The 23702-nt window shown below is 33.0% G+C and overlaps 2 protein-coding genes and 1 non-coding gene across 3 annotated transcripts; 2 read left to right on the forward strand and 1 right to left on the reverse strand.

The window, feature by feature from the left end:
* The first annotated feature begins 5869 nt into the window (after nucleotides 1–5869).
* LOC139843293 (thioredoxin-like 3-1, chloroplastic) lies at nucleotides 5870–7151 on the forward strand. Its single transcript, XM_071833363.1, has 5 exons — nucleotides 5870–6189; nucleotides 6363–6437; nucleotides 6620–6686; nucleotides 6796–6813; nucleotides 6956–7151. Exons 1-5 carry the CDS (start codon nucleotides 5876–5878, stop codon nucleotides 7052–7054), a joined length of 573 nt encoding a protein of 190 aa, XP_071689464.1. The 5' UTR covers nucleotides 5870–5875; the 3' UTR covers nucleotides 7055–7151.
* A 639-nt stretch (nucleotides 7152–7790) lies between these two features.
* Nucleotides 7791–7872, forward strand: TRNAS-GCU (transfer RNA serine (anticodon GCU)). The gene has a single exon. It is a non-coding gene; the product is annotated as a tRNA-Ser (tRNA).
* A 948-nt stretch (nucleotides 7873–8820) lies between these two features.
* On the reverse strand, nucleotides 8821–11989 carry LOC139840307 (uncharacterized). The gene is made up of 4 exons (XM_071830572.1): nucleotides 10976–11989; nucleotides 9532–9611; nucleotides 8986–9204; nucleotides 8821–8951 (listed from the first exon to the last, which is right to left on the reverse strand). Exons 1-3 carry the CDS (start codon nucleotides 11843–11845, stop codon nucleotides 9111–9113), a joined length of 1044 nt encoding a protein of 347 aa, XP_071686673.1. The 5' UTR covers nucleotides 11846–11989; the 3' UTR covers nucleotides 8821–8951; nucleotides 8986–9110.
* Nucleotides 11990–23702: the final 11713 nt, after the last annotated feature.

A 23702-nucleotide genomic window follows, 5' to 3' on the forward strand; every position in this document is an offset into this window, starting at 1 on the left:
CGATCAGAAGTCATATTAACAAGAAGTCAGATAAAAAAAAAAGTCAGTAACCATATTAACAAAAAGAAGTTTCCTAGAATGAACATAAACCATGATCATATACAATTTAACCTCAAAAAATTAAAAAATTAAAAATACTAAGTTTTTTCTGCAAATCATCATGTCCACCAAGAAATTACTAACAGACATGTATATTGATCATGGGACTCCATTAATTAAATATGTATAAAACTGGGATTTTTTGCATTAAAATTTGTATAAATCATACGGAGTAATTTTTGTATTGATCGATTATGCATAAAACGATTTTCTCACCAAATATAGTATGGGGACCATTGAATTTTAATCTAAATTCGCGACTAGCTCCACTATTTATGAAATTAACATATGGATGACGTCTTTCTTATTCGGGAGGCTTAACTTTATAGCTTGTTCTTGTTGCTTGAGATGAGAACGTAAGTCAAAGCCTTCACTTACTTATACGCAAACATTTTTTGGATCTTCATCTCTTCGCCGCACTTGTCATTTTTACTCCGATGTATATGATTTAACTGCGTTATCTCATTACTGTTATCTACAAGTATTTTCCTAATCACCTTGATATATGTTACTAGTGAGACTTAAACATATATTAGATCTCTTATAACAATATCAGACATCAATCGTTGAATGATTCTTGTATGAAATTAAAAGACAGGTAATAGATACTACTAAAATGCAATGTCGATTTTTACAATGAGATAAGATGCTACAATAAGACAAGATGAATGACTAAGCCCATCTTAAGATGCTACTATCATTGATTGTTGGTGTTTTGTTTTCTTTCATTATTGGCACAAAAGAAAAATATCCTCTAAAGCATTTATTATTTTGCGACTAACTGTATATTTCAGTTCTATATAACGTGCCACATTATATATCTACGTTTGATATGACAAACATTAGACGATAAATATTTCATTCTCGATGAAATTAAGAAAAGAAACTTATCTATCGATCATATAAACACTCTTTAAAAAGTAATAAAAAGGTTATAAACGTTACATCATCTTAACTATCCAAGAAAATACATGTTTTGTTTTAGGCAAAAGAACGAATCTAGTTAGGAATCAGCGACCAATGATACAGAAATCAACGTCTACTAGTATATAACTTGGTCTCTGATCGTCTTTGAGTGCATAAAAATCATCAAAAAATGGGAAAGCTCGATTTTAATCCGTCGATAAACCATTTTAGTCACGAACACCCTTTGAACCTTCAAGTTATACAATCCTCGATCACTAGCACTGAAAATATCACATGTGTAGCGTGTAACGGTAGCGTTTCTGATTCGTTTTTTTATACTTGTGTTTCATGTAATTTCTATTTACATAAAATATGTTCTAGTATTCCTAAAACACTTGCCCATAAAAGTGATCCACAACATAACCTTGCGCTTTTATCTTCTCCCGCGTACCCAGAAGGCGTTTTCAAATGTAACGCCTGTGGGTCCCACGGGAGCGGATTTTCCTACCATTGCCCTGATTGTCAGCTTGATCTGCACATCGTTTGTGCTTCCATGCCACCCTTGGTAAACCATCTAGATCATGAACATGCACTCGGTCTTTGCTTTAAACCACCATATGACGATAACCAAGGATTCAGTTGTGATATCTGCTCGCAACCTGGTTCAAATGAGTGGCTTTATCGATGTGATTTATGTGATTTTGATGTTCATATGAAGTGTACCATGACTAAGTGCACCATGACTAAAACCAATACCTCTACATCTCGAGCAATACTACCGAAATCTACGAGTCTTCCTAATAATATTACTCACCACCTCACACAACAACCACTACGAAGCACGACAACCACAGGACCTACACCAATCCAAATCTACTACTCCTTGGCCCCACAAAATCCACAATTGACAAAGTCAACAAGTCTTCCTCCTTACGAAACTCACCACTTACCGCCACAACCACCTGTTCAACCGTATTACCCTCATGTTACACCAGCTCTAGGGGTTCCTCCATACACACAAACTCCAAGACAATCTAGTTTCATTAATAACATGGCTGGACATGCAGTTGAAGGCGTTGCAGGAAGTGTGGCACAAGAAATATTACAGTCTATTTTCGAAGGGTTGAGTTCATAAATTAAGTCTTCCAAAGATTACTTTATTATGTTAGTTTTCATTAAACCGTTTCTGTTATGTTGATTGTAGTATTACGTTAAAACAATATATGGTTTAATTTGTGAAAATTGGTAAGGTTTTCATGTTCAAGCTATTCAGGTAAGGCCGTAAGGGGAATACTTTCACTCAAATGTACGCAACCCAACAAGTTTATTTCGTGATCATTTCTAGCCATGTTCCTTGGCCACCCCATATGCTGATGTGACGACCCGGAAATTTCCAACCAAATTTAAACTTTATATTTATATTAATCCGACACGATAAGCAAAGTTTGTTAAGTTAAGTCTCAAGGATTTGAAACTATATTCATATATTCATTTAACCTCGACCAATTTCCAAAGATTCACGAACCATTATAGGAACTGATATGTTTATATATGTATATGTATATAAATATTATAACTTGAAAACGTTACGCGTTAAATTATTTTTCTAAACGAAATAAAAATAAACTTTGAAATATAAAAGGTATTAAAAAAAAACTAAATGTTATAATATTAATAAAGATTTTGAACACAAACTTATATTTCTAAAAATGTATATATAAATATCTATATATTTTAACTTAGTCATAAAACGTCCCGATTTAAAATAAAATATTTTGACAAACAACGAGCCACTGATTTATGGATGCAAATGACCACAACACTCAATTATATAAGTTATAATTTTTATAAAGTAATTTGTTGATGAGAAAGTCAAATTATTATTAAGGGTACACGTCGCGTAACATAAAAGGCTAGTTTTCTAAACTTACGAAAGTGCGCTCGAAAAACCAAAAGTGGTACATGAGTCGTGAGACCACGTCCGTGTCATTTTAGTAAAAATTATATTTTTACCATGAACGTGAATAAAATATAATATTTAAATAATTATAAGAATTAAATATTATATATAATAAAAAACGTGTGTCATAACAAATGATTAAGCAAATTGCGCTGGATATACTTACCATGCGATCGCATGGTCGCAACTCTCCAAACCCATGTGATCGTATGGGCGTCGGTGACAGCAGCCTCCTATAAATACAATTCGATTTCTGGTTCAGCAAAATATCTATCCATCTCTCTGACTTCTCTATACTCCGTAAATTTATTTAATTTATAATAATAATAATAATAATAATAATAATAATAATAATAATTATTATTATTATTATTATTATTATTATTATTATTATTATTATTATTATTATTATTATTATTATTATTATTATTATTATTATTATTATTATTATTATTATTAAGATTATTATTAATCTTATTATTATTAATATTAGTATTATTAGGAGCGATATTATTATGTATTATACATAAAATACTACGACGAGGTTCTGCTAGCGTAACTTCAAGATAAGTTTTTCGAGTAGGATAAGGCTAAGGAAATTATGGGTTATGGCTATAGAGGTGATGGGTATGGTTCATGGGTATGCTCGCGAGGTCAATTTAGTGTTTATTATCTCCGTTGCGTCTACGTACCTTTCCTGCAATATTGAATCTCAATATTGATACATGAGTACTCGTAAATAAAATTTTACATAATAATAGTGTATCCCTGACTAGTGCTCGAGTATATAGGATTATGCATGCTTGTACTTTTAATATTGCCTTTAGTTAGGATATGTTGAACCTTGAATAGTTACACCTGCGGTTGAGATAAGGTATAAGATATGCATGTCGTTGGAAAGCTAGCGAAAAATTAAGAACTTTTCATTTAGATATCGAATGATTTCGATGAACGGATTAAAAATTATAGTCAATTGAATTTTTGTAAAAATGATTATTATTATCGTCGTTCTAGTTCTTATCAAATTATTATTATTATTATTATTATTATTATTATTATTATTATTATTATTATTATCAATAAAAAATATTTAAAAATATAAAATGACGATATTTAAACTATATAATAATCATGTATAAAATTTGGATATCATTTTGAGTCAAATTGACTTTTGTTGACTTTTGCATATTAGACTCGAGCATTAGGATTGTGATACACTATGACCTGACCAAATTTGTTAGACAAATATTGACCAACATACAAATACATATATTTAATTTAGGTTCGTGAATCCGAGGCCAACCTTACACTTATTAAATGACGATATATGTATTTTTACTACGAAATACAGTATGGTGAGTTTCATTTGCTCCCTTTTTAAATGCTTTTGCAATATATATTTTTGAGCCGAGAATACATGCACTTTATTTTAAACAATGGACACAAGTACATACTAAATTCTATACTGAGTTTGAACCGAAAATCTCTTAGCTTTGGTAACTAGTAACTACCGGTTATAAGAACTGGTGGGCGCGAGTAGTAGTATATGGATCCATAGGGCTTGATATCCCCGTCCAAGCTAGAGCACTAGCCTTTTAACGGACGTATGCTATTTGAGAAGCGTACACGTTGGTTTGCGTGTATTATTAAGATGATTATACAAAGGGTATAAATTATATATACGTTAAGTTTAGTTACCAGGGTGCTCAATTTCGTAGAATATTTTGATAAACGTTTCTGGATGAAACAGCTGAAAACTTGTGATTCACCTTTATATACAGATTATGCGCAACATTAAAACTATGAACTCACCAACCTTTGTGTTGACACTTTTAAGGATGTTTATTCTCAGGTTTCTAGAAGTCTTCCGCTGTTTGCTTATATGTGATTCAAGCTATGTGCATGGAGTCATACATGCTTTATTCAAGAAAACTTTGCATTCACAAAATTATCACCGTGTATCTTATTTTGACTGCATTGTCAACGGATGTATTATGGTAAACTATTATTTATAGTGATTGTCTATATGTAGAAATCATCAAACGATGAAAACCTTAGAAATTGATATTCATTTATTGTGTACCTTTTGAAAAGAATGCAATGTTTACAAAACGTATCATATAGAGGTCAAAACCTCACTATGAAATCAATGAATGATGTATTCGTCCAAAGGGATTTGGACGGGTCATCACAGTTGATTGTGAGGTTTAAACTTGATATCGCTTATGACGATATTAAGATCATAAATATGTTAGCGAATTGTATTGATAGCCCATTGTTAGCCCATGTTCCATTACTATTTCATAGGGCTTGGCCCGATTAGTGAGTAGGGTTTGTGCAGCTTATATATTGGCTTGATTGTAATGTTTATTAATATAGAAATAAAACCCTCTTTCAAAATAATGAGCTATCTTGAGAAGGTTATTGTTAGTCCCAATTTAATACAAGAATTACTAGACAAATAAGACAACCCAATTTAAGAAATATGAGTTTAGGTATAAATACCATATTCCACAACAACTACACAACAACTAGAACTCTAGGAAACCTAAGAGTATCAAATAATGGTGAAAGAGTAAATTTTGATGGTGAAAATGCAAATACCACCTAAAGGTCAATAAAATGCCATTTTATATGGAAAATAGACGAATATTTAGTGTATGTGTTTGTATGTGTACATTATGGGCCCAGAATTTATAAAAAATCCATCCTCCAACTCATCTTTTGGATAAGCTTCTTTACTTTTATTTTTCTTATTTTAAATGCTTTTTAAAAACTTTATAACACTTCTGTATTTCCATTCAATTAAAACCATCCTTAAAATCTTTAAATAAAATAATTCTTTTTCAATAAATCTTCTAGGCCTAAAATATCTTATCTTTTCAAAGGTCTCAACTTAGAGTAAAAAAGATGTCAATTATATCTTCAAACTCTCATCTTCTACACAGAGAACTCAATCACAAAGATCAACAAAAGCTGCAACCACATCAACCAAATTGGGCTAATGGGTGTTGTTCAAATTTGATAAAAACTTATGGGTTTGGTTTTGATTCAAGAAAAACATATCATTTGAAAAAATCTTTGAAAAGAGATTGTAAAGTTGAAGCCTTGTGGGACTTTTCAAGACCAGCTTTTGTTGAAATGGAACCTATTACTGATACTGATCATTTAGACCTCATTTTAGAAAAAGCAAAACAAGCTTCTCAACCCATTATTATTGATTGGTATACATTCTTGATCACCTTTTTAATGTAAATTAATTTGTTTATCAGTTTGCATTCGAAATTTTGATCATTTGAATAAATTTGTATGACCATTTATTTGGTGTTCTGTATTTTGGGCTTTAATGATTGTGTAATAATGTATAATGCATGGTGTATTATTGTGTATTGTGTAGGATGGCTGCTTGGTGTAGAAAATGCATATACTTGAAGCCTAAATTGGAGAAATTGGGAGCAGAATATGACACTAAGTACATTCTCTAGAACTATTTTATATAATTAATTTGATTCAGTTTGGTTAAATCTAAAATTTGGATGTTTGTGTTATGTTTTAAGGGCTTTTTTTGATTATGTTACTTGGTTAGATTGTATATTTTTATGGGAGAAATGTGACATATACGCGTTTGACATGCTTTTTTCGACTTGTGAATAGGCTAAAAATCTATTGTGTGGATGTCAACAATGTACCGCAAGCACTCGTGAAACGTGGAAACATTTCTGTATGTAAAATGTCCAAATTCTGAATTCGATAACTGATGCTAATCTTAACGTTACTAATTTATCGATGAATTATTTTTACTAACATAATGTTATTGTTTGTTGATGCAGAAAATGCCAACAATTCAGGTGAGCATTAGACCACTCTGATTAATTAAAATTCTATTACTTAATTAAAAAATTTATGAAGTTAGGCAACAATCAGCTTAAGAACATGTAGCTTAAGCTTTTTATATGAAATTTATACAGTTAAATTATGCGTTTTGTGTAGTTATGGAAAGACGGGGAGATGAAAGCGGAAGTGATCGGAGGCCATAAAGCGTGGCTTGTGATTGAAGAAGTTAGAGAAATGATTCAAAATAATGTATGATTTTCTGCCTTATCAAAATTCAATTTCTTGTTCATATATGTATGTAATCCCATTCTCAAATCATATAATACCAAAGTTAATGTACAGTTTTTACTCATATATTTCATTACTTCAATTTCTTAGTTTGTGTGTATCACATTTTCAAGGTGTTTGACTTGAGATATGGGTATGTTTAGTCGATGGAAATGGAATGAAGCTATGGGTTTGAGACCCATTCAGGGTGTATTGAATTGTCGGGGCGGATTCAAAGACGGGTACCAAACCCATGAAAATATACATACTCCATACCTATATAAAGGGTTCATATCTGATTCACATTCCAGTATCCTTACCCATACGGTTATTGTTACTTATCGTTACCGTTGCAAACCAAACACCATTGAATCCATGAAGTATGACATATGGGTGAAATAGTGAATGGGTTGTTAACGAGAGAGCTTTTAACGAGCTACTGAAGCTCGCTGCTCGAACAAATTTAATTGTTCAAACAAAATTAAATAATTTATCGGTATTCTTTTAGGATATGGGATCAAATGAGTTGCAAGTCAAAAACCCAAGGAAATGGATAAATATCTGTTTGTGGAAAAACAGATCTATTACTTCAAAATAAATAGAGTAAACTAGTAAACACTTGAACCTATGCTCTCGAACTCCATATTTTGTAGATTGAATATATAGGCAACAAATTATAGAATAAGATGGGATTTATGATTAAAAGTTAGCAATTAAATGTATCGACGCTTTGGCCGAGCGGTTAAGGCGTTTGCCTGCTAAGCAAATGGGGTTTCCCCGCGAGAGTTCGAATCTCTCAGGCGTCGTTAAATTTTTAGCCATCATGAAATTATTTTAGGTCAAAAATCTAAAGATTTAAACATCATATTTTATGGCATCATGTTTTTTGATCTTTACTGTCAGTAATATAGGTTCTAAATATTCAAAATGTTGTCGATGAACAAGAGTGTCAATCTATTGCAATTTTTATTACTACGATTCTACACCTCAAAGGTGAAGAACCAAGAACACGGACCAACCATTATAAAAGAAAAATAAAAGAAAAACGAACAAGACGAAAATAGCAACAAAGACCAACCAAGAACAAACCGAAACCAAAGCTAGGCGACTCCCGAACCTACAAAACAACAAACAGAAACCAACCAAACAAAATGCTAACAAACACGAGCACAAAACACCTAAACCAAAACAAAAGAAGGCAAAACAAAACTAAAGAAACCAGTGCCGATTGAGACCTAACAACAAACAGAAAGCAACCAAACAAAATGCTAACAAACACGAGCACAAAACACCTAAACCAAAACAAAAGAAGGCAAAACAAAACTAAAGAAACCAGTGCCGATTGAGACCTAAAACCAAACCGCCAAACTTAAGTACCGACGTTATAGAAGTCATGGTAAATGATATGTGCCATTTTGTTGTGTTTAATACGGAGTACATCCTTAGGTATGCAATATACTTGATTTTTCTTTTGAACCCATAACCTCTTGTTTAGACGGGCACGGGCACTTTGATGGCATAGACTAACTCTTTGATATATTAATCGATAATGGTAGGTGACTATAGTAAAATTGTGTACGGACATGAGTCTTCATTTACCCTCTGTTCCAGGAAAGAAAAGAACAGAAATGTAGAGGAATAGAAGATTAAAAAAAAGTTGGATCCTTCCAATCTGAATGGAAAGATTGAAGGGAAAATTTCCCTTTTAAATTTCATTTCATTTGCTATTAAAAATTAGTTGCGCCGTACTATAATTTGCATGTGACACAACAATTGCGTAGTAAAGTACGATATCCAAACTTAATGTAAAGAAGTGATGCAGAAAACTAAAACAAAGACAAACCAATTCATCATACATTTCAAGATTCAACAAAATCGACTCTGTAATGTTTGAACAAGAATGTATAACAGGAATAAGAAGAGTTCAGACAGACAGACAAATGTGACACACTAATGATGGACCCAGCAATATTCAGGTCATTCAACGATAATGAAATTTATTACTCACGACTTTTACATTTCAGCAGATAGGAAATGGATGTTTTTAAACACCAAAGCCGAAAACCGCCCTTATCTTGTGAAAGATGAGATCCCGCCATCCTCTCTCGGTATTCTCCACTACAGTTGAATTTCCGTACCTGCATCACGCAAAGATCAATCATAAGAACTGTGCAGCACAAACAATACTTGTAGATGGAAACAACGGGTCAAATGAGTTTGGGAAAAGAGTTATATATATCGGAGCCAGACTAGGCCAGATCGGATTGTATTTGATTGGTTGATCACTATTTATAAAACTTCGGACCAGCTTGATCCATTCTATTACCAATTTGACCTGTTTCTATTTAGAGTATTTTTCAGAACACCTTTCAGTAGTGATCAATGATAATATATACAAGTTGACCCGTTTTCATACGAATGAGTGGTACTTGTCAATAATGAAATATCTAACAACTAAAACAAACCTGTCTTCCTCTGGAACATCAGTTTGAGTCAGCTTCACAACTGTAACTCCAGGTTCAGGCTCTTCTAGAACCAACCTCACCTGCACAAGTAAACAATGTAACACTATGTTATCGAGGAAAAACTTTGATCATTAGAATGGAGTTGCAAACAATCAAATGTGCAAGTAAAACACCAAATTCTGCGAGTAAAACACAAGGCTGATGGCCTGTATTAAGTACCACCTTATGAAGCAAACACATGTATATAAAGCTTGTACACACTTATATATGAGTAAATAGCAGAAGTTATCAATCAAGTACAGCAAGCAATAATATCATACCATCAAAAATACACATCTTAATACATAGCAACAAACGTAAACAAAATGGTGTAAGAATCTCTCTTCTTATAAAAAACAATAATCCATATCAATACTCCCTTTAGATAAGTGCATATAAGTCAAGTTACAAAAGCTCGAAAGCCCCCTATTTACAAAATGATCATTTTAAATATGTTTTAATCTTGCAATTTTCTAGTTCATAAAATATTAGTTCCATATAATCTCTTAGGTTGCGTTTGGTTCAAGAAATTCAATGGAATTTTAATCTCAGTTTGATTCCATAGGAGTGTTTGGTTTACAGATGAAATTATTTGAACGTCATCAAAATCTTTCACTCAAAGGAATAACATTCCTTTGAATTCCAATCCATCAGAAACATTCCAAGAACAAAACACATCGTTAGTATACTACCTTATACATTAGGATGAGGTTCCTCTCCAAGTATATGAGGGATCATGTTAACATTTAATTATCAATCACGCAAAAAGATACTTGGTAAGTTTAGAGGATCCTAATCTGATAAATGAAAGGTGTAAGGCATCCAACGGTTTTATAATATCTTTAACGGATCATTTTCTTTCGATTTTTGACAACTCAATTTTATACGGATAAACAGTACCATGTACTCGTATTACATTGACATGTTCTTAACACCACAAGCTATAAATCTACGAACATGTTACACAAGTAAACCAAAAAATTATGTTATGCTCAATTGCAAGCTTATATCCTACAATCATAAGGGCAGAATATAATTTCTCAAAACATGAGTTCTGGCAAGAGGACTACTGACGAATTCAATTGTAACATAACGCGATTCTAAATCTTACAGTCTCAGTCATTAGATCTGAGTCATCGAAACACCGCTAATATCTACCAAAGTCAAATTAATATCATATTTTGTTATACTTGCTATAGCTAAAAATTCAAGTGAAATGCTAATGTGCACACTTGAAAGATTCTGTTTTTCCTTCTTAGATAGCTACAAATTCCTTTGTCATATAATCAGACATACAAATCAACCCACAATACATATAACTACACACTATATACAACTAGTTTAGATAATAAACGAACAAGATAATGAGAAAATAACTGAAACCAACAAAGTGATAAAATCATACCGTAGAATGAAGACCATCAGGCCAGTTTCCAAACCTCCATTTCTGCACAATCAATTTACCTTCCTGCAACTCCAAATTAGTCCCTGTAACTGACCCATCAAAAATACTAATCTCACCACCAACTTCCTTACTAATCTTCGCATTACTCTGCGTAAACCCTTTCCATCTATTCTCATCCATCAATATCTCATACATATTACTCGCCCTGCAACTAAACTTCTCCGTCATCTTTATCGTCTTAAACCCTTCCTTCCTCTTCTCCTTCACTTCCACCTTCTTAACCACCGGTTCCCCTTTCGGTTTCGCCTCCACCGCCACCACCGCAGATTTCGCACTCGTCTTCTTCACTTCCAATTCATCTTTAGCTGGTCCACCTTTAGCCATAGCATCAACATAAACCCTAACTTGATTCAACACAAACTCCTTCCCTTTAATCAGAAAAGCATCTTTTAATCTCCTACCAATTGGCCCTTCATCTTTCACAATAACCCTAATATCAGGATCCTCATCAGCATTCTCATCTGAAATATACGGAATCTCAACAACACCATCAGCAATCAACAATGATTTGCCCTCATTATCCTTAACTTCACCTTGCCAATTAATAAACACACTTAATTCATAACCAGGTATAATTTTCCCCTTCCGTACATTCACATAAGCTTCACCTTCAATTTTTTCAATTTTTTTAGTCTTAATGAACAAATTACCTTCACCTGATAAAATTACATGATCTGAAAGTAATTTGGATAGTAAATCCTTTGACCACTGCATACAATCAGTTTCCGCCCAGTGCCAATTGTGTACGTTAGCTCCGTCAGGTCTGTCTTCAACGATCCAACGTTTATCACCTTCGCCGTATTTCGCCATTCGTTGAATTAGGGTTTAGTGTGTGAAATTAGTGTGTGTGGAGATTTAGACGACGGCGATTGGTTGCTAGTGGAGGAGATATAGATATATGTGTGTGTGTATCTAGAGGTTTCAATTAGTGGGAGAAGAATATTCTAGAGAGTTGAAACTATAACCCTAGATTTATGTATGTGTGAATGAAAGTGAATTTGGGGGATGGTGGTTAATCGGTTAACGGAAGGTTCTAGAAGATGGTTAATCAGTTAAATTGGGTTTGGCTGAGTTAACCAGGACGATGTGACTAGAGGAACATAAGGTGACAAATGCAATATATCATAGGATTTACATATTAACCAATACACAAAAGTTATAAATAGTAACGAGGGGTATTTTTGACTTTTCTGTAACACCCCGTTTTCCCCGTATATGATTTATAGGTGTATTGTGTATGTACGATAGGCGTATGAAGGGTTCTGGACATGTTCGGGTGTTGAGGTCTTGTATGCAAGAAAATGACTCAGATCACGCTGTGTGTCGCGGTGCGACAAATGAGGCCGCGGCGCGGCAATTAACTGGAAATCAGATCAGAAGTCCAACAAAAAATGATTCCAGACCTAGGCAAATGTCGCGGCGCGACATTTAAGGCCGCGGCGCGGCAATGTGGGCGAACTGGTTCCTGTTTTTGAAATATTTAGGTAAAGTGAAGGGCAATTTGGTCATTTCACGTTTGAGCCAGATTTGAGGCTTTAACCTCATCCATTCATTTCATTTTCTAATTTTATTTTTCCTTTTCTTTTCATTTTTCCTCTCAAACTCAAACACCCACTTGATTTCAAAGGGATTTTTGGAAAGGAAGAAGCGGGATTTGATCTTTGGCGTAGTTGACTAGTTTGTTCTCCTCGTTCTTGGCTACACGGTGATACTAGTGGTAAGCTCTAACTCCGAATTTCATTTTCGTGTTCATCATTCAAATTTGGGACTTTTGATTGTATGATTCATAGGTGAAACCCATTTAGTTGTTAATTGGAGATTAACACCAATATTCGGGTTTATTGTTGTTAAAAGCGGGTTTTGGGTTGGTTAATGATTTAACCATGTTTAAGACTTGAGAATGGTGTACAATCACTAGCATTAGTGATTATTGGTGTTTTGGAGACTTTTAGAGTTTTCGTGGTTGACTAATTTTGAGTAGAGTCAAAATTAGGGTTTGTTGAAGATTATGACTCGAATGTCGATTCGATGAGGTTTGTAAACTTAAAATGGATTAAGTTGAGGTATAAAACTGAGTTAAACATGTTTTGGTGTCAAAACTTGTAAATGATGAGATTTTGACCTTATGGGTCAAAATTAGGGTTTATGGGCGATTTTGAGAACGATAAGTGTTTAACACTTGTGTTCGGGTTTAATTGGCATATTAGGACCATTCTCACTTGTGTTAATGATTATTGGTTAGTTTGGGCGCGGTTTATACTTGGAAGTGCATTTGGGTCGAAATTGCACTAAGTTTCAAATTGGGTTGGTTTGTAAATCCAATCTAAGTGTGTTGTTGAATTTGTGATGATGGAATAGGTACTTTCCATTGACGAGTTGCGGATTTCTTGGAAGCGTTCATCAAGGCGACAAGGTGAGTGTTAATATCCTATATGCATATGTATGTGTAGGATGGGTGCGGGTCGGGTGAAGTGGTTCTCGGTCATAGAGCTCACTTCACATATAGGTGGATTGATGGACTTGTGTATAGGTCCAATTGGCACGTTTGTGCGTTTTGGTTGACCACCTTTGGCGAGGTACACGCTTGTGTGTACGTTATCACACGTGGTTGTGATTTGGATGTTATAACCCCAATGGCGAAGGGTTGATATTGTTGTGAAGTGGATGACCCCGATGTGGTGGATTTTATAATCCCGTGACCGTGGGTGAAAGGACCCGTCCTAATCCACCTGGACGAAGTCATCAACATTTGGTCCCATTGCGATGATCGGCTCCAAGTAATGTCCTTATATTGAGCAAATGCACAGCAGAAGACTTAATTCATACCTGAGAATAAACATGCTTTAAAGTGTCAACCAAAAGGTTGGTGAGTTCATAGGTTTATCATAACAATCATTTCAATATGTTAATAGACCACAAGATTTCATAATCATAAACATAATACACTCGCAAGTGTATGTAAAGCATTCTAAGTGGTTGAGCACTTGGTAACCATACTTAACATTTAATCAACGTCGCATATTCCCTTTATTATGAAATCTCACTACACCGTACCAAGTGTAGTCACCAAAACGAAGTACTGTGCAACCGTTGAATACTGGTCGTCCAGTCCGGTTGGGGTTGTCAGGCCCGATAGATCTATCAACAGGATTCGCGTTTACAATACCCATGTAAATAGTAGTTACCAAGCTACAGGGAAATATGCCAGTGGTACAACTCAACGTAGAATATATTTTTAAGTACTTGTGTCTATTTTGTAAACATTTATAAAAGCAGCGCATGTATTCTCAGCCCAAAAATATATATTGCAAAAGCAATTAAAAAGGGAGCAAATGAAACTCACTTTTGCCTTGAAGGTATTTAATTCGACTTGGTCTCCGATAGATATCACGAACCTAACCATATATATAATATATCAACATATTTTCTTTTTAAGTAATCGTTACATATATATATACTTTTAATACTTTTAATATTTTCTTAGTCCGTAGTTAGCAGTGCGATGTTAGTGGTCCACAATTAGTTGCTTAAATAAAATAAATAAAGACCCCATCGTATTCGTATTGATCAGAATTAATCTCGACCCATGGTACCATGTTGTCAAATGACGTGTTGCGTACATAAAGTACCGTGTTGTCAAATGACGTGTTGCGTACAATCATGAGGTCTTATGATTAATCTTCTCGTGTTGTTTACGGGTGGTTCTGAAATATATAAAATCAAATCATAAGTAATTATATATAAAATATCATATTAATTAGAAAAGATATAATTAATTTACTTTTTCTCCAAATATTTTCGTAGCTAAACTAGCTTCGGATACCCAATCTTGTTTTAGTCGTAGTTTCTTCATTACAACTCCGTTTTTGTTGGTTCAACTTGCCACTTCCTTGGATCGAGTCAAATTTTAAGAATATGAACTGAAAATACCTTAGTTTGTATTCAAAATCATATTTTATAGGTCAAACTTTGGTGAAACTTATGAAAGTGATCATTTTTCATCATAAAAACAACATTTAATGATCATTTTTTAAAAATACTTACACTTTGAGTTAAACCATGAAATTTTTATGTGTTAACATATTCATAAGAAATATCATTTTTCCAGAACATGAACTTCCAATTCAAAGTTCAAGATAGTTTTTAATTATCCAACCCAAAACAGCCCCCGGTTGCACTCCGACGACGTAGATTCAGTTTTTAAGATGTTCTTTGTAAAACCAAGTTATATCTTGTTAGGTTAGCATATCATTATGATATATTACAGGTCTTGAAGTATTTTAAAAGTCAAGTTAGAAGGATCTATGTAGTTTTCGAACAAGTTTGAAATCATTCAAACTATGTTCTTGTTGTTAAAATTTTATACCACAAAATAAGATAGCTATATGAATATGAATTGAATAAGATTATGAACAAGGTTACTACCTCAAGTTACTTGGACAAAGTTACTGCAAAAGATAAGAAATAATCTTGGAATCAAAGAGTGGTGGAGTTAGATCAAAAGGTTGGAAGTAAACTTCTTCAAATGGGTGGTTATTTTGATATATGTTCTGGAAAGAGTTTTCTTATGGTGTTTAAGGCTTATAATTGAAGCTAAATGATGGGAAAAATGCTTGGAGATGATCAAGTATGAAGTTAGGAGTATTTTTAGAGAGAAATGAGGGTGTAGGTATGAGAAAATGGAGTGAAGAAATGGTGTTCATTTATAAAAACGTTTTTAGTTTATAAAGAAAGAAAAGGATTCCTAATTTTGTTTTCTTACTAATAATTCATACTACTTGACAAATCCTAGTTACCTCATATCTAGGGCAGTAATAATGTTGATTAGGATGTCGATTTGATGTGTATATACCAATAATAAATACGTATAGAAGCTGGGTATGATACGGGTACATATACCCTAGATATACGTATAGAAATCTTGAGAAAACGGAATGAGAATTCAAATATAGCTATCTTTTGTGAATATACTTATATTGTTTTATGTATTTAAGTCCTTAAAAAGTGATTAAATACATTATATATACGATACATGTATAAGCATTATAGATTATAAGTATATATATCAAAGAATGTTACGTATAGTTATCGTTTTGAAAACTTAAGTTAGTAGTTTCAAAATATACTTATAACTCATTGTCATTAGTACACAATGAGATGTTAAACCATCCTTAGATCATGTTAAATATATATAAATACATATATATACACAAACATATAATTATCGTATGTTATATAGTTCGTGATATCATCGGTCATATTGGACGGTCAAACGTTGTGTAAAACTCTTTTCAAAAACACAAGTCTCAACAATTTGGATTGCTTATCATGTTGGTATGGTTTAATTTATGTAAATATTAATCTCATAAGTATAATTTGGTCGGAAAATTCCGGGTCATTACAGTACCTACCCGTTAAAGAAATTTTGTTCCCGAAATTTGATAGAGGTTGTTATGGATAACAATAAGAAGGTTTTCATGACAAATATAAGGTGATAATGGAGTTTTATCATCATTGAGTAATGTAGATAAAACGATTCGATTATGCGAAGAATATAAATGAGACTATCATAAAAGAGTGAGATGAGTAAAATATATTCGTCTTAACCGATGACGTAGTTATGATTGATTTTCGGGATTTAAGGGATTTAAAGAGAATCTTACGTAATAAGATTTGGTTCTTTGGTGATTAAGGAAATCAGGATCTTCTTTGATTATATGCAATAATCTGTTTCGATTGCTCTGTCGGATATTTCGCTATAAATTCACCCCTTCGTTTCCTTATTTTCCACGACTCACACCTTCTATTCTTTCTCCCTTGATTCTTACTTTAAAGCATTCATCAATATGCTCCATCCAGTCCTGATTCTTGATATACTCCTAACTTTTATATCTGTCATTCTTCTTTTTCATCTACCACCAGAAGAATCTATTTACTTCTACTATACTCTTGTGTTTATAGTGTTTCTAATTCTCCCGTGTCTCTATATTGCTATCTGCATCGATATACACGGTTTGTAATTTCGGGGTTATTATCGGAGTTTATATTCTTCATTATTTTTCAGAGCTTCATACTTTCGTTTTCTCTTCCCGACTTCGAGTCAAGCGAGTAATGGTCCGGAATTCGTAGATATGAAATTCAGAATGAACATAGCTAATGCTCTAAGAAGAAAATGGTAATAGAACGATTTTGATTTGTTAAATTACCAGAATACCCTGGAGAAGACCGAGTCATCCAGAAAAATATTCTCTTGATATGTTTAGAGTTTAGATAGAATGTAAGAGTCGTGTAATGGCACATGATGACGGTACTGTGAATCATCATGCTTCATTAGAAACTCAGCATGACTTACTGTAATATAATGACGTTGATCAAGTGTCATTATATTATACTAATCCATGCTTCAGTTCCCAACACTACTTCAAAACATTCATATTTTAAACTCGAAGGTTTCAGAGTTTAGAAACTAACACAGTTTCTTTTATGTTGCAGATATTACGGAGAGATAAATGATCTCAGATAAGAATAGTTGTGAAAATATCGCCAGAAATATGGAGGATATTTATAATAGAACATACGAGAATATCTTAGAATTTCTATTATCAATGGATGATGAAGAAGATTTGTCAGTGAAGGTTTAGAATGAGAAATAAGATGTTTGCTAACGATTTCAGCAGGCACAGAATCATTTGGATTCTTTGAAGGCAAACTTATTTTTTGTGATTTGTCCACGGCTTTCTTCATAGTTTCGCATAATCTGCTTTTCGGTACTAAATTTTCTATCGAGCGTTCCTAACACTCCTTTCTTTATCATCAAACTTTTGGCCATTAAGATCATCTACAACATGATGCTTCGTCAGCATTTTCAAAGTTAACTGATCTGGGTCATCGGTTATCAAACCGAGGTAGTTTCAGGAGAGTTGTGTTTTTTTAGAATGATTAATCACTGAAGGTAATATTGTGGAATATAAAAGATTCCCTAGTAACAATAAAGAGTACGCATATATATTGCGGTTATAATAAAGTTGTTTCGGATGAAAAGTCAGAGTTGACTTGCTGGAGCTGTGACAAAATTAGCTACTTTGGAAAGGGATTGCAAAACGATCTTCGGTAATAACAATGTCAAAGGAACTAGAACAGATACGTGTCAAACGTTTACTCAGTTTCCGAGGGTTTTTCAGGTGCATAACTATATGCATCAATCTTTTCTTCCGTAGATGAAGTGCGATTGGTTTATCCTCTCGATTGAGGTGTTTTTAAGAATCATGATAGATTTGAACGCTGATTGTAATCGTCGAGATACAATGAGGTTTAAGATAAAATCAAGTGGCAATCTTGAAGAAATGTTTAGTTTCATATGTTATAATCAATATTTTAATTCATTTTAATTGTCCAATGTCATTAGTCCACAGTCGATAGTCCACAGTAACAGTCCAATAATTCATATATAGTTTAATATATAATATACGAATTAATTAATACGTGTCGTGACCCGTATACGTCTCAGACTCGATCACAACTCAAATTATATATATTATTGTAGAATCAACCTCAACCCTGTATAGAGAACTCGATCATTACTGCATATAGAGTGTCTATGGTGATTCCAAATAATATATATAGATGCGTCGATATGATATGTCAAAACATTGTATACGTGTCCCGATATTTAAAGTGCGTAAAATAATTACAGAAATTAAATGACGATAAATAAAAGTGCGATAATTAAATTGCGATAAATAAATTGCGATAAATAAAATGTAATCAGTTAGCTAGGAACAGTTAGCTGGAACAGTTAGCGTGGATTCTTAACAAAATTTTTCATAGTTAATTTGTTTGTTTCTAACAGATTTTATTTTTTCATATGTTTTCTTCATATGCCACTTGTTGGATTCTGGGAAGTCAAAATCCAAATATGAAATTGAATGAAAATGGTTATTCTGCGGTGAACGGATACGTATATCGGTGATTGTAAGTAGGATAGTAAATGACTGTTGAATCAGCTTCGACGAATGTACAATGTAACTTATTAAGATGAAATCTAATTATTCCTCGGGTATTACCTACCCGTTAAAAAAAAATTTCACCATTAATATTTTGTACAAAAGAACTTTTAATTACAATCTTTAAGAAAACATATATACATATATATTTTCTTCAGATGAAATCATGAATTTAATGAGTTAATATGATATTAATCTCATTTGCTTTTCGGTTTAAGCTAGAATAAGAAATCTCTAAAACTTTTTGAAACCACATATTCTTCGCAGAATATCAATGAAGTTATGGATCAATACTTCATCGTTCATTATTGTTGGTACTCCTTGGTATCTATGGTGCGTATGATGTTGATATTTGTGGGACAGATTATGATGTCGAGACGTGTGATGCGGATGTTGTTTGTTAGTGGTGATGATGGTATTGTTGATGTTATTGATGGTGGTGCTGATTATGCTGCTGGTGCTGCTGTTGGTGTTTACAACCTTCGCACTGAAATGTCCCGTTCTTATTGATTAAAAACGTTCCATATTAATTGATTTCGTTGCGAGGTTTTGACCTCTATATGAGACGTTTTTCAAAGACTGCATTCATTTTAAAACAAACCATAACCTTTATTTCATCAATAAAGGTTTAAAAAGCTTTACGTAGATTATCAAATAATGATAATCTAAAATATCCTGTTTACACACGACCATTACATAATGGTTTACAATACAAATATGTTACAACAAAATAAGTTTCTTGAATGCAGTTTTTACACAATATCATACAAGCATGGACTCCAAATCTCGTCCTTATTTAAGTATGCGACAGCGGAAGCTCTTAATAATTACCTGAGAATAAACATGCTTAAAACGTCAACGAAAATGTTGGTGAGTTATAGGTTTAACCTATATATATCAAATCATAATAATAGACCACAAGATTTCATATTTCAATACACATCCCATACATAGAGATAAAAATCATTCATATGGTGAACACCTGGTAACCGACATTAACAAGATGCATATATAAAAATATCCCCATCATTCTGGGACACCCTTCGGATATGATATAAATTTCGAAGTACTAAAGCATCCGGTACTTTGGATGGGGTTTGTTAGGCCCAATAGATCTATCTTTAGGATTCGCGTCAATTAGGGTGTCTGTTCCCTAATTCTTAGATTACCAGACTTAATAAAAAGGGGCATATTCGATTTCGATAATTCAACCATAGAATGTAGTTTCACGTACTTGTGTCTATTTTGTAAATCATTTATAAAACCTGCATGTATTCTCATCCCAAAAATATTAGATTTTAAAAGTGGGACTATAACTCACTTTCACAGATTTTTACTTCGTCGGGAAGTAAGACTTGGCCACTGGTTGATTCACGAACCTATAACAATATATACATATATATCAAAGTATGTTCAAAATATATTTACAACACTTTTAATATATTTTGATGTTTTAAGTTTATTAAGTCAGCTGTCCTCGTTAGTAACCTACAACTAGTTGTCCACAGTTAGATGTACAGAAATAAATCGATAAATATTATCTTGAATCAATCCACGACCCAGTGTATACGTATCTCAGTATTGATCACAACTCAAACTATATATATTTTGGAATCAACCTCAACCCTGTATAGCTAACTCCAACATTCACATATAGAGGGTCTATGGTTGTTCCGAAATATATATAGATGTGTCGACATGATAGGTCGAAACATTGTATACGTGTCTATGGTATCTCAAGATTACATAATATACAATACAAGTTGATTAAGTTATGGTTGGAATAGATTTGTTACCAATTTTCACGTAGCTAAAATGAGAAAATTATCCAATCTTGTTTTACCCATAACTTCTTCATTTTAAATCCGTTTTGAGTGAATCAAATTGCTATGGTTTCATATTGAACTCTATTTTATGAATAAAAACAGAAAAAGTATAGGTTTATAGTCATAAAAATAAGTTACAAGTCATTTTTGTAAAGGTAGTCATTTCAGTCGAAAGAACGACGTCTAGATGACCATTTTAGAAAACATACTTCCACTTTGAGTTTAACCATAATTTTTGGATATAGTTTAATGTTCATAATAAAAATCATTTTCTCAGAATAACAACTTTTAAATCAAAGTTTATCATAGTTTTTAATTAACTAACCCAAAACAGCCCGCGGTGTTACTACGACGGCGTAAATCCGATTTTACGGTGTTTTTCGTGTTTTCAGGTTTTAAATCATTAAGTTAGCATATCATATAGATATAGAACATGTGTGTAGTTAATTTTAAAATTCAAGTTAGAAGGATTAACTTTTGTTTGCGAACAAGTTTAGAATTAACTAAACTATGTTCTAGTGATTACGAGTTTAAACCTTTGAATAAGATAGTTTTATATATATGAATCGAATGATGTTATGAACATCATTAATACCTCAAGTTTAGTAGGTAAACCTACTGGAAGTGACAAGAAATGATCTAGCTTCAAAGGATCTTGGATGGCTTGAAAGTTCTTGAAGTAGGATCATGACACAAAAACAAGTTCAAGTAAGATTTTTACTCGAATTAAGATAGTTTATAGTTATAGAAATTGAATCAAAGTTTGAATATGAATATTACCTTGAATAAGAAAGATAACCTACTGTATATAACAAAGGTTTCTTGATCTTAGATGATTACTTGGAATGGATTAGAAAGCTTGGAAGTAAATTAGTAAACTTGAAGGGATTTTTGAAGTGTTCTTGAAGTGTTCTTCCTATGATGATTATAGCTTGATTCTTGAAGTGATTTTTGATGAAGATGATGATTAAATACTGGAAAAATACTTTCATAATAGTGTGTGTGTGTTGAGAGAGAATTAGAAAGAGAATTGGAAGTGAAATGGAGTGAATGATGAGTGGTAATTGGTGAGTGGTGAGTGGGGTTAAAAGGAGTTCTAGTTAGTTGACTAGCTCATGGTAGAAGTTAAAATTGATTAGTCATACATGACATAATCAAGAGTGGAATCCCATGCTAGTTCCTATTGATATATACCTATAGTAAGTACGTTTTGAAGCTGTGTATAATACGGGTAAGAATACGACTAGAATTATTGATGAAAGAAAAGAATGGGAAAGTAACTGTAACCATTTTCGTTAAGTATGAGTGTTTTGATATATGTATTGAAGTCTTCCAAAAGTATTTTAATACATCTAAATACACTACATGTATATACATTTTAACTGAGTCGTTAAGTCATCGTTAGTCGTTACATGTAAGTGTTGTTTTGAAACCTTTAAGTTAACGATCTCAATTAATGTTGTTAACCCATTGTTTATTATATCTAATGAGATGTTAAATTATTATATTATCATGATATTATGATATATTAATATATCTTAATATGATATATATACATTTAAATGTCGTTACAATGATAATCGTTACATATATGTCTCGTTTCGAAATCCTTAAGTTAGTAGTCTTGTTTATATGTATATAACTCATTGTTAATATACTTATGGAGATACTTACTTATCATAATCTCATGTTAACCATATGTATATCCATATATATATCGTCATGTCATTTTTACAAGTTTTAACGTTCGTGAATCGCCGGTCAACTTGGGTGGTCAATTGTCTATATGAAACATATTTCAATTAATCAAGTCTTAACAAGTTTGATTGCTTAACATGTTGGAAACATTTAATCATGTAAATATCAATCTCAATTAATATATATAAACATGGAAAAGTTCGGGTCACTACAGTACCTACCCGTTAAATAAATTTCGTCCCGAAATTTTAAGCTGTTGAAGGTGTTGACGAATCTTCTGGAAATAGATGCGGGTATTTCTTCTTCATCTGATCTTCACGCTCCCAGGTGAACTCGGGTCCTCTACGAGCATTCCATCGAACCTTAACAATTGGTATCTTGTTTTGCTTAAGTCTTTTAACCTCGCGATCCATTATTTCGACGGGTTCTTCGATGAATTGAAGTTTTTCGTTGATTTGGATTTCATCTAACGGAATAGTGAGATCTTCTTTAGCAAAACATTTCTTCAAATTCGAGACGTGGAAAGTGTTATGTACAGCCGCGAGTTGTTGAGGTAACTCAAGTCGGTAAGCTACTGGTCCGACACGATCAATAATCTTGAATGGTCCAATATACCTTGGATTTAATTTCCCTCGTTTACCAAATCGAACAACGCCTTTCCAAGGTGCAACTTTAAGCATGACCATCTCTCCAATTTCAAATTCTATATCTTTTCTTTTAATGTCAGCGTAGGTCTTTTGTCGACTTTGGGCGGTTTTCAACCGTTGTTGAATTTGGATGATCTTCTCGGTAGTTTCTTATATAATCTCCGGACCCGTAATCTGTCTATCCCCCACTTCACTCCAACAAATTGGAGACCTGCACTTTCTACCATAAAGTGCTTCAAACGGCGCCATCTCAATGCTTGAATGGTAGCTGTTGTTGTAGGAAAATTCTGCTAACGGTAGATGTCAATCCCAACTGTTTCCGAAATCAATAACACGTGCTCGTAGCATGTCTTCAAGCATTTGTATCGTCCTTTCGCTCTGCCCATCAGTTTGTGGATGATAGGCAGTACTCATGTCTAGACGAGTTCCTAATGCTTGCTGTAATGTCTGCCAGAATCTTGAAATAAATCTACCATCCCTATCAGAGATAATA

The sequence above is a fragment of the Rutidosis leptorrhynchoides genome, chromosome 4 (assembly GCF_046630445.1).
Source record: "Rutidosis leptorrhynchoides isolate AG116_Rl617_1_P2 chromosome 4, CSIRO_AGI_Rlap_v1, whole genome shotgun sequence".
Taxonomy (NCBI): domain Eukaryota; kingdom Viridiplantae; phylum Streptophyta; class Magnoliopsida; order Asterales; family Asteraceae; genus Rutidosis; species Rutidosis leptorrhynchoides.

Coding starts and splice junctions, on each gene's coding strand:
- LOC139840307 (XM_071830572.1), bottom strand. CDS start 11,845: ATGGCGAAATACGGCGAAGGTGATAAACGTTGGATCGTTGAAGACAGA. Junction 9,612..10,975: donor CTGATGGTCTTCATTCTACG/GTATGATTTTAT, acceptor TTACTTGTGCAG/GTGAGGTTGGTTCTAGAAGA. Junction 9,205..9,531: donor GATGTTCCAGAGGAAGACAG/GTTTGTTTTAGT, acceptor TGCGTGATGCAG/GTACGGAAATTCAACTGTAG.
- LOC139843293 (XM_071833363.1), top strand. CDS start 5,876: ATGTCAATTATATCTTCAAACTCTCATCTTCTACACAGAGAACTCAAT. Junction 6,190..6,362: donor CAACCCATTATTATTGATTG/GTATACATTCTT, acceptor TGTATTGTGTAG/GATGGCTGCTTGGTGTAGAA. Junction 6,438..6,619: donor GGAGCAGAATATGACACTAA/GTACATTCTCTA, acceptor ACTTGTGAATAG/GCTAAAAATCTATTGTGTGG.